The 14,427-nt window shown below is 28.3% G+C and overlaps 3 protein-coding genes across 3 annotated transcripts; 2 read left to right on the forward strand and 1 right to left on the reverse strand.

Annotated features, from left to right (window-relative positions):
• The first annotated feature begins 737 nt into the window (after nt 1-737).
• On the forward strand, nt 738-2,962 carry LOC126835229 (uncharacterized). The gene is made up of 6 exons (XM_050567669.1): nt 738-901; nt 1,092-1,146; nt 1,553-1,673; nt 1,738-1,909; nt 2,261-2,386; nt 2,549-2,962. Exons 3-6 carry the CDS (start codon nt 1,555-1,557, stop codon nt 2,804-2,806), a joined length of 675 nt encoding a protein of 224 aa, XP_050423626.1. The 5' UTR covers nt 738-901; nt 1,092-1,146; nt 1,553-1,554; the 3' UTR covers nt 2,807-2,962.
• A 785-nt stretch (nt 2,963-3,747) lies between these two features.
• Nucleotides 3,748-5,637, reverse strand: LOC126835228 (nuclear protein AMMECR1). The gene is made up of 5 exons (XM_050567668.1): nt 5,504-5,637; nt 5,054-5,309; nt 4,703-4,813; nt 4,368-4,573; nt 3,748-4,118 (listed from the first exon to the last, which is right to left on the reverse strand). The coding sequence occupies exons 2-5, from the start codon at nt 5,281-5,283 to the stop codon at nt 3,952-3,954; spliced, it is 714 nt and encodes a 237-aa protein (XP_050423625.1). The 5' UTR covers nt 5,284-5,309; nt 5,504-5,637; the 3' UTR covers nt 3,748-3,951.
• An 83-nt stretch (nt 5,638-5,720) lies between these two features.
• LOC126835221 (very long-chain specific acyl-CoA dehydrogenase, mitochondrial) lies at nt 5,721-11,164 on the forward strand. The gene is made up of 8 exons (XM_050567646.1): nt 5,721-6,036; nt 7,416-7,608; nt 7,675-7,893; nt 7,952-8,073; nt 8,682-9,252; nt 9,420-9,776; nt 9,833-10,045; nt 10,662-11,164. Exons 1-8 carry the CDS (start codon nt 5,954-5,956, stop codon nt 10,797-10,799), a joined length of 1,896 nt encoding a protein of 631 aa, XP_050423603.1. The 5' UTR covers nt 5,721-5,953; the 3' UTR covers nt 10,800-11,164.
• The last annotated feature ends 3,263 nt before the right edge of the window (nt 11,165-14,427 follow it).

The raw sequence follows: 14,427 nt of genomic DNA on the forward strand, positions 1-14,427 counted from the left end.
TCTGCTAAGATAGAAGAAAATAATTATCGTTCAATATATATTGTGGTGATAAGATATCAATGATAACAGTATTTTGAAAAAATATTGTTTTTAAATTCGATAAAATATATTTTTAGTATTGTTATTAATTTGTATATACGTTTTAGCTATTTATTTGTATTAATTAACAACAATGCCTAGTTGTTTTATTTGTTCAACAATAGAGACTTTTTTTTTCCAATATCTGGTCATACTAGTTTTAGTCCTACCTTTTACTTCGCACTTGCATACAAGCTAGTACATGTTAGTTCATCTCTTTATATTATTACTCTATGGTCTGCAGCATAGACCTTATACTACTAGACAGAGCATGCATGTAGACTGTAGTTCCAGCGAGCCGACGCACTGCGCTGACGTCTTGAGGCAATCTGCTCATGCGCATTTGAGTTTCCAGTTTAAGAAATATGGTGCACGGCTTAAAAAGTATTGTGTGATAAATGATAATTGATATGTACTCTTCAGAATCAATAAATATTTGTATTAAGTAATAAGTATGTTCTAATATAGTAATAACTGTTTATAATAATATAGTAACCTGTTATAAACAAAACAAAACAATGTTGAACAGTTCATTAAACAATAATTTATACTTCTCTCAGTGATATCACTGCTACGACAATAGTCGTGCTCGCACCACCCGCCCGCATCCTACACGAATGCTCCATCTAGTAGTATAAGGTCTATGGGTATCTACTATCTACTATCTGTAGTGAAATGGAATAGATAAATTTAATTAGCCATGCGGCATGCTGCAGCCCGCAAGCTTTTTTAATCACTTCTTCAAAAGTTTAAAGAAGGCGACTCGCGATAGCTAGAATCTAAATTCTAGAACTTGCCACTTGGTAGTTTTATACGGCTGACGGTATAACACCTTATTAAATGAATTCTTAGTTATTGTAGTATAATATTAGTAATAATAATAAATTTTAATGAAAAAAATGAAAGTTTAGCTTATGACTCCATAATATAATATACGTTAATACACCTATACTCAGTAAATCGTATACAATTGTATTAATTAAATTAAATGAAATTACTATTGTTTATTTTAGGTTAACTATTACAAGATTAAAGCAACGATAGTTTTGTAGTTACCAAGATTCTTAAGTGAGTTTGAATGATTTTATAAAATATCATGTATTAATAAATTATTCTAATATATAATACAGGGTGATCATTTTATCGTGAACCACTCAATATCTCATTGGGTTTAATAAGTCATTTTTTTTTATAGTGATTTTATACAGCCAAATGTGTACTCACCTTGTCACATTTATTTTTTATTTTTACCCCCCTCCCTTTATTCTTTTATTAACTTTTGAAACTTAAATAGTAACGTACATGTTTTATTAACTTTAGCTTAAGTTTTCTAATGTAAATTTAAGATACACTTTACTTCGAACTGTACTTTAGTTCTCTTAATCTTTGAGTATTTATATTATTTAGGAATAATAAGAATAGGTAAAAAAAATTGAAATTGTGTTTTAATTAGATACTTATTTTTGTTATCCAGCTATGTACATTGAAAAAGGAAACGTCAATGAAATACCTCCAGATGCGATTCGCCTTACTAATGATGAAGTCGTGAAATACATGAAAGATTTAGTACACAAATGGCCAAAGTTGTCTGATGTGTTAGTATACATTTTTAATAATTGCCCAATGCTATTTTTAAAAAGAATAATTATATATTTTTAGATGGGCGTTAAAATATGGAAATCCTATTTTGTCGTCTGCAGCTGTCATTTCAAATACTCTTATTTTGAATTTTTACCGAAAAAAATTAAAATTAAGAAACTATGGTCGTTTTACATTGTTTATTCCTATAGTTTTTTTATCTTCAATTGTTGATCAAGTTTTTCAAAATTCAGTAAGTATTTATATTGTCTGAGCAGTGAGGTAATTGTATTCAAATAGGCAATTGTGAATACAATAAAATATAACAATTTTAAGCTTATTTAATTTTCAATGCAATTTAGATCTGATTACTCATTTTAAAAATTATTAATTATTTGAATTAACAATTTGCATTCATATTTGATCCGTTAGTTTAGAAATACTTCACTTTCCTGTTAACCCATTAGGTATAACTACAATATATTTATAGCAGCTATAGTATTGAAAAAAGTTATTTTTTTTTAATTAAAAATATGGTGATTATATTTACAAAAATACAACTAAACTTTTTTTAAGAAAAACTGATGATTTCTTATATTTTTAGTTAGTAACAAGATCTATAATATTACAAGATGAATGTCCTACTTGTACTACTAGTCGATCTGTAACCATACAACTAGGTACAGGAATCATTTATCCTGTATTGGCTACAATTGCTGGGACTTATGTGGTAAAAAAAACATTCATTACTCATTTTAATTGTGACTGTTTCTGTTTCAAATATATTTTAATTAAATTGAATGTTGACCATGTTAACAGTTTCTATTATCTTTATTTTGTATTAGGAAAAAAATTATCACAATAACTTATTAATTCTTAAAAAAAATTTCAGTTTGGGTCCAAAATGGGCACAGTCAACTTGAAGTCTGCCGACCGTATAATGAAAATACAGGAATTTCTCAATCATGTAGCACATACTTCTCGTCCATTTTACAACCGGCTTGCTCTTTTCTCAATTAGCCATGTTATATTAAGTTATGCTATTTGCTATTTTCAAATGAAATCTTATGAATACCTAAGATTTAAAATGTTGGAACAATCAAAAGAAGAAACAAAAATTGTACATACAAATTCCAAAAATAAAGCCTAGTGTAATTTAGTATTTTTATTTTAGTAAAATTAGTAAGCTGTATTAGTAAATAGTAATATTGTTAACTTACAAAATTACATGTGATTAATGAGTTTCAATTATAATATTGTTTTTAAATCTACTGTTACAATTATAAATGACTATAGAAATGTTGAATTTTATTGTTCCAATACTAATTTGATTTGTTAATTAAAAAAAAAAAAAGATCATGTGTTTAATTCTTGTTTATTATTAAACAAGTTATCACAACAATTTACATGTCAATTATACTAATACTAAAATTAAATTCTTGGTCATACTGAATTGAAACTATTATAAAATATGTAAGTAACTTGCAAGCATATTATTTTGAAAAAGAAATTGAACAAGAATCAGTACCCCTTAAAGTTGTTGAACACATAATGGCTAACCACAGTATCTTATTATTCATACATTTAATATATTTCTTAATATGTATTGACACCAGAAATGAAGTATTGAAATTGTATTTAATATTATTATATTTTATTTCCCCCCCTTTTTAGCTGAATATTTATAAAAAAAAATATAAAAATTTATATTTTTACTAAAAACAAATTGTACTGTTTAATACAATTTGTTTTTACATTTACTTTTTTAAGTAAATGACAAAATTAATAAGTTAAATGGCATATATGTTTCTTACTTAGAATTTATAAATAATGTATTTTTATTGTATTGAGAACAACTGAGTTGTCTTTTTTAAGAACTAAAAATAAATAATTTAATAACAAAGGTAAAAACTTATGCTATAAAATTTAAGTTTATTAAAAGCTTTAATCAAGCAAATAATGATTTTTTATAGTAGGTAATTAAAAAAAAAACATTTAAATAATAACTGTTTAATTTAGCCATAAACATATTTGTGAGTGTGTGTATGTTTATGACTTAAGTTATCATACAATAATTAAAATAAAAACCTATTTTTCGAAGAGTTCCGTCTTATAATAAATAAATATTAATCACGAACCTAACTTAGTAATAATAATATACTGGCAATTTAGGTTGGAAATAAAATCAATGCGATGCACAATAAGATAGTTTCAAGGATGTTTTTGAATATTGAATGGCAGTGATGGTTCGAAAATTCGGGGGACCATGAAATGCCGTTGGTCCCAAAGTTGTTGCTAGCAACGCACAGTTTGTAAATGGCTCATATAGTCTTGATAGCTGACTGACACAGTTTCGCTTTGGTATCTTGTTAGCTTAAGGGAACGTCGAGTTTCTGCTGTTACTGGACCACGATAACCACCTTTGCGTAGAAGAGAATCAATGGTTTGAATTTTGTCCCAACCTTAAGATAAAAGTTAAATATAATTAAAAAGTTATTATTCCTTAAATAATTTATACTCCGCCACGTACAGGACCACTAGGTATTAGCAAAACTACAGTATTCCATATTACTATTGAAAGATATGGACAGTTTAGAAGCGAAGATTAACAACAAAGGGAATTTGTTACTTAATTTCTCAATATGTTAAGTAAATCCAGTACGTGCCTAAATACGCTCAATAAATGTTTGAAGTATCTTTGATCTTCATACCTTGCTCTTCAGGCACTTCTGGTAAATAAGTAGCAGTGCGTCGCATTCCACGTTCATTATGAAATTCAATTCGTATTCCATGCACGCCTATTTCCCAATCGTTGAAATCTTTGCCTTCCTCGAAGTGTAACAATATCGATACGGTTACATGCAACCTGTTTATTTCGTCGTTTGAAATTGGTCTGAACCGAGAATCTTTCATTGCGCTAAAACAGTAATACAAATTTCAAATAAATATGTAATAAATGAGGGCAACCAGTTATAATTTCAAACTATCAAATAAAAAATCTCATCTAAGCTCAATAGGCAAAAAAAAAAACCAATTATCATAATACCTTGTTATGGCATATTCGCGTAAACCACTGTGTAAAGCAATAGAATTGAATGTTCCGATACAACCTCTTAGCTTTTTGTCCTTGCCGATCTCCCATGTTACAAACAGTGGACTAAAACACACAACAAATATACTAAAAATAAGATTAAATAAAAAAACACTGCTTAATATAGAGAATACCTAACGAGGAAAACTAGTAATTACCAGCAATAACTAGTATGGGATTGGGGAAAAATTACAACAAAAATGAACAATTGGTATTATTGATAAACATGTTTAAAAATATTACTCAATGTTTCCTCTTATACCATAATAGATTTTAATTAAATATTACCTTATTGCAATAACTTACAATGGGTCGTTTGTGAAATCAGGATTTTTGGGAGGTTCCAAACTGTTTAGATATGAATAGAGTGTATCGAAACAAAAGTACCCCATTTCAGGACTGGTAATCTTCTCTACAGGACCATCTAAAGGAGCTGTAGACGCACTTCCACTACCACCATTAACATCTAAGGAAACTTGATGATGATGATTGAGCTTTTGTTTCTTTGTGTTTGTTCCACAACAACCCGAAGACATATTGATATTGGAGAAGTATAATGAATCTGTATTTTATAAAAAAATCTTTTACAATTACAAATAATTAACTCGAGTATCTTTTTGGTTAAACACGACAAACGAAATTTTATTTTAAATCGTGTCACAAAAAATATACAGACATTTTGAAATGCATATAATAGATTTTAGAACAAAGTAATGACTAATGATTACGTGAACTGGGAAAATTGGAAATACTCACTTATCGTGAAATGAACAGCTGCAGACTTGACCTGTGGGCTGTGCAGTGTGCGGTGACTATAGTGTTCACTATTCTGTGTTGTAGTGAATATCTATGGATACTTGTTTTTGTTTGAAAATAATAAGTTTTTGTAAAGAAATTGTGAACAACTTACTCCGGTCACACTGTATATTATCATTGACTTTAAATTAGGTCATTTGTTATCTATTTTGTTTACGTTATGTTTATTAAATCAGGATCTCATAACAACTAAATTACTCAATACTCAAAAGGTATTAATAACCACTAACCAGCAATTACTGTCCTTGTGGCTCTCTCAGAACAACCTGTGTATGTTGTTGTTAGGTTCTGTAATTATTGTAAAGTAACTTGCCTTTAGTCGTAGACACTACTTCCTGAATTCAGCTTCCATTCAGTTTTGTTAATCTATCGCCCAATATTTCAAAGAAAATGTTTAAAGTCAATTTTTGTAAGTTAAATCGCAGCCATCTTAAAGTCATTGAAGAGTACAGATCAGTCAAAAAATCAAAAAGGTATGAAATAATCTAAAATTATAAACTATCCAGAAAATATAATAATAATAAATAAATATAATATGATATTTCCTTGAAGTACACATTGGACAAAATCGTATAAGATTAGTGTAGTCACATTATTAGAAGAAAAATTAAAATAGTTTGCGCATGATGGTGCAAGAGTGTTATAAAGTGCAATTTTTGTTTATTATAAATTATCTTATAAATACCTATGACCATAATAATATATTGTGTCCACATTCTAATAAACTGGTGACAATATACACATATTGTGTGTATTTGCTTAATTACATTTAAAAGACAAATTTCAGTTGAACTAAGTAATAATTGTACAAGAGGTAATAATATTTGAATTAATATTGTTTTTAATAAATTACAGTTTAGAATTATACTGTAGTTAATGACCATTATCATGTTATTATTTTTCTATTTATAAAAATTTTTAATAATTAAAATATAATTTGAGGCCAATTATATTCTGCAATATCCTTTGTTACTTTTGTGTTGCACTGTTTTTGGTTGGTCAACTATCAACACTAACAATAGAGAGGTATCAGTTGCAGCAAATCTATTATTGGTATGCACTATCTAGTACACCATAGGGCATCTAAAGTATATTTTTGGTATTTTCCAAGCAGCAATCAATGTCTAGCAATGACAAATAATTACCCAACCTTTATAGATGCAAATGGAGTGCAGTGAAGTATTATTTTTATCTGTGTGTTTTATTCAATTGCACTATTCTGATCATCTAAATTTTTAAACATTTATTTATGTCACTATTTAAGTTTCAAAAGTTTATAGTGCTCTGAAAAATACTGAAAATTATTGGCTGTTATTTAATAACATCCAAGTTTCATTCGTTCATTAATTTTAGCCGTTTTGTTTTGATCACTATACAACAAATAGTTGCCTCTGATAATATTTGCAATATTATTATATTGCAATAATTGCATCATATATATTTTTTTAATGTTATGAAATATATGCTTCTATAATATTTTAAACATGTGTATTGTTTAAAAAAATTCTAAAAGTGGATTTAAGTATGAATTTAAAAAAAAAAATGTTCTACTGAATTAATAATTGATCATAGAATTATTATATAATGGTTAGTTTTCTTTTAGTATACAAGAAAATATATTAATTCTGAAACTGTGTAAAAACTGATACAGATAGATATCAAGCATACTGATAGATCCTGATAGTATCTTGATAAACCTTCCAAAAAATTTGTTCGTGTTATTCGGGTATCTGCAAAATTGAAATTTTAGTACCATCTAGTGTATTTCTATTAAAGTAATTAAAAGTAAAAATGAAGAAATTGTGGCTTTTACCAAATGTTTCTTAACTAAATATTTTCTTCTTACAAATAGATGGCTTTCTACAACCTCAACACTTTTAGCATCCAAGGATTCCAAAGAAACTAAACAATCAAAATCATTCACAATGAACTTGTTCCGTGGTCAATTGCAAGCTGAACAAGTATTTCCTTACCCAGACGTATTAAATGATGAACAGACTGATACATTAACTAGTTTAGTTGATCCTGTTACCAAATTTTTTAAGGTTGTTACTTAATATTTTGTTTTATCGTTATTGTTAATTTTTCTTATACGTTTTGTTTAAACAAAGGAAGTAAATGATCCACTTAAAAATGATGAAATAGAAACGGTAGAACCAAATACTCTTGAAGGTCTTTGGGACCTGGGGGCATTTTCGTTACAAGTACCTCAAGATTTGGGTGGCTTAGGACTTACCAACACACAATATGCAAGAATGGTAGAAATTGTCGGTGCTCATGATTTGGCGGTCGGTATTGTTTTAGGCGCTCATCAATCTATTGGTTTCAAAGTGAGTTTATTTTTTCTACGAACTAACATAATTTATATTATATTATTATAATTTTAAGGGAATACTATTGTTTGGGACTCCTGAGCAGAAAGCTAAATATTTACCACGAGTATCAAATAAGGAGTTTGCAGCATTTTGCTTAACAGAACCATCTTCTGGCAGTGATGCTGGTTCTATTAAGTAAGACAAATCTATGATATATTAATTCACAATAACAAATTAGTATGAATAGAAATAATACAACTTAAGCAACTAAATGATAATATTAGAAGAAAACATGTATTGAATATAAACATTTTTTTTAGATCTCTTAATGTAATTAGCATATTATCGTTGTATTATAGTTAGTCATAAATTTTAACGAGTAACGTGGATATCAATAGTATAATACTCTTGGAGAATGAGTAGCCAAGTGGGAAAGGCAGTGATTTTGTGCTCCCTGTAATTGGTTCGGCAAATGGTCGGTTCTGTTTGCTGGGTAGGAACCTTCTAATGAAAAAGAGCCGTCTGGCGATTGATGAACCCGTACCAAATAGCAATTTTCAAGAACAGAAAATCTTCCCAAATAGGAGTGGTGATATCCCTACATGATCTGCTTCAAGTTCTTCAAGAGTATTAATAAGTAATTTACCGGTTTTTCAAATATTGCATCAAAATGCAATGATTTATTTATTTTTTTAATGTATAAAGTAACATTATAAACATTTAATAATTCTTTAAAAAAATGAAAACCTTTCAAGGAGGAGGAAGTTCATTTACTCTAACGTGTAAATTATATTGTGTTTTAGAACTCGCGCTGTTTTGTCACCTGATGGTAAACATTACATTCTCAATGGCAACAAAATTTGGATAAGTAACGGAGGCATGGCAGAAATAATGACCGTGTTTGCTCAAACACCAGTTAAAGATGAGAAAACTGGTAAAACAGTAGACAAAGTGACTGCATTCATTGTTGAGCGGTCATTTGGAGGTGTAACAAATAGTCCACCGGAAAAGAAAATGGGTATTAAAGCATCCAACACTGCTGAAGTTAATTATGAAGATGTTAAAGTACCAATAGAGAATGTATTGGGAGGTGAGGGCCAAGGTTTCAAAGTAGCTATGAATATTTTAAACAACGGGCGATTTGGCATGGCAGCTGCTTTATCTGGTACTATGAGATCAGTAACTGCCAAAGCTGTTGAACATGCAACTTCTAGAATACAATTTGGAAAACGGTTAGACACCTTTGGTGGCATTCAAGAAAAACTTGCCCGTATGGCCATGCTCCAATATGTTACTGAAAGTATGGCGTACATGATATCTGGTAACATGGACTCGGGATCTGTAGATTATCATTTAGAAGCAGCAATCTCAAAGGTATTTTATGTATATTATAACATAATATAATCAAACAATCTTTGTATATGACTATTTTTAACACAAACATTGGGTTGTTTTTTCAATTTCCAATACTTTAATGTATATTTAATGAATCTACTATACTATCATAAGTAATCAGCTTAATAGTGTTCATCATTCTATAGTGTTTTGCATCTGAATCTGCATGGTATGTAACTGATGAAGCAATACAAATACTTGGCGGTATGGGCTACATGAAAGGTACTGGTTTAGAAAAAGTTATGCGAGACTTGAGAATATTCAGAATATTTGAAGGTACCAACGATATCCTCAGATTGTTCGTAGCCTTAACGGGAATTCAGTTTGCTGGAAGTCATCTGAAAGAACTCCAAAGAGCGTTTAAAAATCCAACTGCTCATTTAGGACTGATTCTTGAAGAAGTAAAAAAACGAGCCTTGTTCTCTGTTGGTTTAAATACAGCACCGTCGTTAAGTCATTTAGTCCACCCAAAATTATCGGATGCTGCAAACCTTGCTGCACAAGTAAATAAACTAGACAAATTATTGAATATTTGTATAATGTTTTTTTTTTTTTCAAGAGTGTTGGTTTATTCGGACCAGCTGTAGAATCACTGTTAATTAAATACGGAAAAGGTATAATTGACAAGCAGTTTCTTCTAAACAGATTAGCTCAAGCAGCAATTGATACTTATACTATGACAGTGGTATTATCTAGAGCTACAAGAGCACTAAATAAGGGTCTTCCAACAGCTGATTATGAAGCGTTGCTTACCCAAGTTTACTGTGCTGAGGTTTGTCATTTGTTATAATGAGTTGCCTAGTTCATCTTATTCCTAGCTACCAAAATGTTTCATACTACAGTATACATACCTAGTGACTTTTGTGTAGGCTCAGTTATATATAAAAAAAAAAAAGTTTTATCCAGTCAGCAAGTCTAAGTCTAGTATTATTAATCAATCAATTTTACGTTTCAATCGTTTTTTTTAACATTTTCAATGAGATTGGTTTGAAGAAGATTTCAGATAATTTAAACAAATTTTAAAGCTGACCTTATAAAATATTGTTAAATAAAAAAAACACCTCTAAGTTAAATAATTACTCTTTTCTAAAATACTTAACTCTATTCAACATAAGATTGAACCGCTCTTGCACAAAATGAGAATGCGCAGTGGTGACGACTTTTCGTCGGCGAGCAGTTTAATCTTAAGTTTAATAGAGTATAGTTTCAAAATAAGCAAACGCCCTTATTCCAGTTATTTTATACAGGCTATATCGATCCTTGACTTTTATATACTACTCAACACGATCTGTCATATTTTTCCCACACAAATTTGCTTTCTAACCTTTCTTTTCTTCTGCACTAATTTCTATTAAACATACACTTAGTAAAAGTTTTTTCATTTTCAGGCTAGTGACAGAGTAATCAACAATATAAATCAACTAAAATCTGGTAAACACTTAGATACCTTCTCAAAGATGAGTAGCATTGCTGAACAAATGTGCGCAAATGGTGGAATAGTACAAGCAAATCCTCTGAACTTGTAAAACTATTATTTTAATATTAATTAAATTCCTATTCTAAAATGATTATGCAAAACATGAAACACTGGGAAAATATGAATTATAATATAACCTAAATATCTTAGTTTTAAACACGATTATTGATGTACCAATTACCAACTTAATATTTTACCTAGTAAATTATATATTTTTTTAAATGTGCTGGATAATATTTTAAAGCAAGTCAAAATTTTAATGCATGTGGTACAAGGAAAATGTATATTTTGTTTATTATAACATAACTTGTATATTGTTGACATTTAAATAATAAACCATAGTACTGGTATTAGATTAAATTACTGATAATTTATTGTTGCATATCAATATATATATATATTTTTATAAATTAATATTTATGTTTTTTGTTAATAATTTCATAAGGATAGTTTCAAAATTTTTTTTGTGCCAAAATCACAGATATACAAACGTACTAGATATATCTCGCTAATTTCTCCCCGTAATTACAGCACTGATTAAAATATTTATGTTAGTACTAATACCTACTATTGAAAGTAAAGAAATCAAAATGTACATTTTTGTAAATGTTTACTCTATAAAGCTTATGTTTATTTAGCATGAATCCAAAACGATGTATTAAAGTTGACACGGAAGTTACGGGATGTGTTTTTGCCACCATTATGACTTAATAAATAATAATGTGTTTTCGATAATACATAACTAAAATATAAAAAATGTTATGTACATAAAACTGTCACACCCGTTTCTATTTACCCCATTTAACAATTTGAATATTTCGCTATTATTGTATTATTATGGATTTAATATTTTATTGAAAACATTATTACTTTAATTTCGACGAGTAGCTGAGAATTTATTGGTTTTAGAACGATATGGTGGTTTTTTCACTAAGTTTTTGTTTGTACCAACGATAATTATTAACCAGTGGAACGATTTCTTCATGATGAAAGTGTATAGATCATAAATCGTAGATATCCAACAAGGGCACATTAAAGCTTAACAAATTTACCCCTTCACAATCGATAAAAACACTTGTTTTTACATACTTAAGGAATGAAACAACCAAAAATTAAAATTAAATGCCCTATAGTAAATAACATATTTTTTTTTTTAAATATGTTCCCCAACAATGTTTGGTCTCTCCTGGGACTTGGATTCTCGCAAAATAAGGCCCCTTTTCCCTTCCCATCTCACATTTATAGTTTTATTGATAATAATGGTATTAGATATGTAATATCTTATATCATTATTCATTATTACATATTATATTAACTAACAATTATTAAAGTATAAGTTTTTTCGGTTTTTATTGTGTACGCCGTATCGTTACAATAAAATATTAAATAACAGCTAAACAGATTATAAATGTCTACGCACATGCATGTTTTATAAATCATTGAATTTGTATTTTTACAAAATATTTTTTTAAACAATTTTTTGTTATTATTTCACTTTACTTTTACTTTTTCCCTCTAAAATAAAAGTTATATGTACAAAAAAATTCAATTATAATACAAGATCGTTATTATTTGACTGCTCAGCACTAAAAAACTATTCAACTCTCTAAAAAAAATGAAATACCCAACGTTGTTTAAATTAGCTTTGGTTGTATATAATTCCCCTGCATTTCAAGTATCTGTAGAAAGGGCATTTTCATCTATAAAATAAGTTTTAAATGATCATAGATACAACCTTGGCAATGAAACCCTTAAAAATATTTTGTTAGTTAAATTAAATTAATGTTTTTTGTTTGTAAATTTAACTTAAATTTGTTTGTTCGTAAAATGTTCGTTACATTTTTTAAGTTTCGTAAAGAATAGCGAATTCGTCCAAAACCAATCTCATTATAATGACAACATTTAAAACGTTAAGATTAAATTACATTTATTTATTAATAAAAAATTAAAACATTTTTTTTTTCATTATGGTTATTCATACGATTGTTGTTAAATATTTGGTTGCTTTTTCATAAAAATGATCGTGTTCAAAAAATTAAACTATCACTTATACAATGCAATTTTGATTATACTTCTATTAAATTGATATAAGTATTGAAAATAACTTTTATCGAAAAAAGCAAGTTAAAAAAAAACTTTTATACATCAACATGTACAAGTAAAAGTTAAACTTTTGCTTTAAATTATAAAAGTTAACTGTTTTCATTCGACCCCTGTAAATAATTAATTATTATTAGTTGAGTGTTATAGAATTTTTTAAGAGTATCATGTTGTGTAAAAACAGCCAAACGCGGATCTTTCTTTTTCCAAAGAAACCTGAACGCAAAGTTCACATACAATTGTTAAACTTTTGTCTTTAAATAGACTATGGAAAACGATTATCAGGGCCACCCATAGATCCCCACATTTTCGAAGGCCCCGCGGCTGGGTAGCCGAAAACACAAATAAGACATCACTATATATTGTAGGTCCACATTAAGATAAACTTGATTTTTTTCATACTTTGAAGTAAAAAGAGTAAAATTTGCCTTACGAATAAAATGAAAAATAATAAAATTTCAACTAACTCGATAGGACTATAGGAGTTTCAAGAGTAGAATCAAGAGAAACTGAAACATATTTGACTTTGGTATACATTTTATTCTTACCGGTTATTACCGCTATGATATTATTGTAGGTATGAAACCTAACCACATAATTTATAATAAATTATATCTAAACACAACTAAATTTTACTATTTTTTTATTTTATTCATAACGCACATTTTTCCTATTTTACTCCCAAAACATGCAAAAAACTAATATTTTAATATATTTTTTTCAAATTCCTGAGAACGCACCACCAAATTATTTTATATATTTCACATCGTTTAGTATTTATTATATAATTAAAATGATAAATGTGAAATATCCACATAGGTGTAGTTAATTTTTACTAAATGCAAACTTTTATTTTGTTTTGCTCGATTCTTCAAAATTAATTTTATATAAATCCAGGTACATTATTTCAATTAGACAATTAAAAAATCTATGTAGATACGAAAATATGATCAAATTTTAATTGATGACATTTGTTTAACATAGATTTTTTGAGGCAGCTGTTTTAACGTGCCCGTAAACACATAAAACATACTTTTTTTGGAGGGGAGGTACGACACTGATTAGTATTATTAGGCGGTTTCAAGGAATTATTAGGTTCTCATTTGTCTAAATATTGTTAAATACTACACCAATCATCATAGAACTTATTTATTGTTTTTCTTTTTTATGCTTTTTCTGAATACATACTAAGGTAAAATGTAAGTATAGAACGTACACGGTACAACGATTGAAATATTTCTTTCTAAGGCTTAATCCTAAAACTCTTCCCCTACGGTCTTCGAAAACACGGTTGATATTGGAACACAAAATACAACAATAGGTATTTTAGAAATGGAAAAATTCGAATTTTGAACTTCTCCAACAGTTAAATTTCAAAATTGGCCCTAATAAATACATAATTTATAATTGCATTTGAAGTTTCAATAAAATAAAGTATGTTCAAATGACTAAACCTACTCATTTTAGAGTAACACCTCGGTGCTCTTGTAACTCCAAAGTTGTTAAACTTAATGGAAACTTTAAAACTTATAGTGGCTATATTAACATTTCATTGCGTAAACTAGAAAACATTATCG

The sequence above is a fragment of the Adelges cooleyi genome, unplaced genomic scaffold, assembly GCF_023614345.1.
Source record: "Adelges cooleyi isolate 19-005CV unplaced genomic scaffold, UGA_ACOO_1.1 ACOO_flye_CR_arks_rails_tigmint_CR_PRNA_23, whole genome shotgun sequence".
Lineage (NCBI taxonomy): Eukaryota > Metazoa > Arthropoda > Insecta > Hemiptera > Adelgidae > Adelges > Adelges cooleyi.

Coding starts and splice junctions, on each gene's coding strand:
- LOC126835229 (XM_050567669.1), top strand. CDS start 1,555: ATGTACATTGAAAAAGGAAACGTCAATGAAATACCTCCAGATGCGATT. Junction 1,910..2,260: donor ATCAAGTTTTTCAAAATTCA/GTAAGTATTTAT, acceptor TTATATTTTTAG/TTAGTAACAAGATCTATAAT. Junction 2,387..2,548: donor CAATTGCTGGGACTTATGTG/GTAAAAAAAACA, acceptor AAAAAATTTCAG/TTTGGGTCCAAAATGGGCAC.
- LOC126835228 (XM_050567668.1), bottom strand. CDS start 5,283: ATGTCTTCGGGTTGTTGTGGAACAAACACAAAGAAACAAAAGCTCAAT. Junction 4,574..4,702: donor CGCGAATATGCCATAACAAG/GTATTATGATAA, acceptor TTACTGTTTTAG/CGCAATGAAAGATTCTCGGT. Junction 4,119..4,367: donor AGAAGTGCCTGAAGAGCAAG/GTATGAAGATCA, acceptor TTTTATCTTAAG/GTTGGGACAAAATTCAAACC.
- LOC126835221 (XM_050567646.1), top strand. CDS start 5,954: ATGTTTAAAGTCAATTTTTGTAAGTTAAATCGCAGCCATCTTAAAGTC. Junction 7,609..7,674: donor CTGTTACCAAATTTTTTAAG/GTTGTTACTTAA, acceptor GTTTAAACAAAG/GAAGTAAATGATCCACTTAA. Junction 9,777..9,832: donor CTGCAAACCTTGCTGCACAA/GTAAATAAACTA, acceptor TTTTTTTTCAAG/AGTGTTGGTTTATTCGGACC.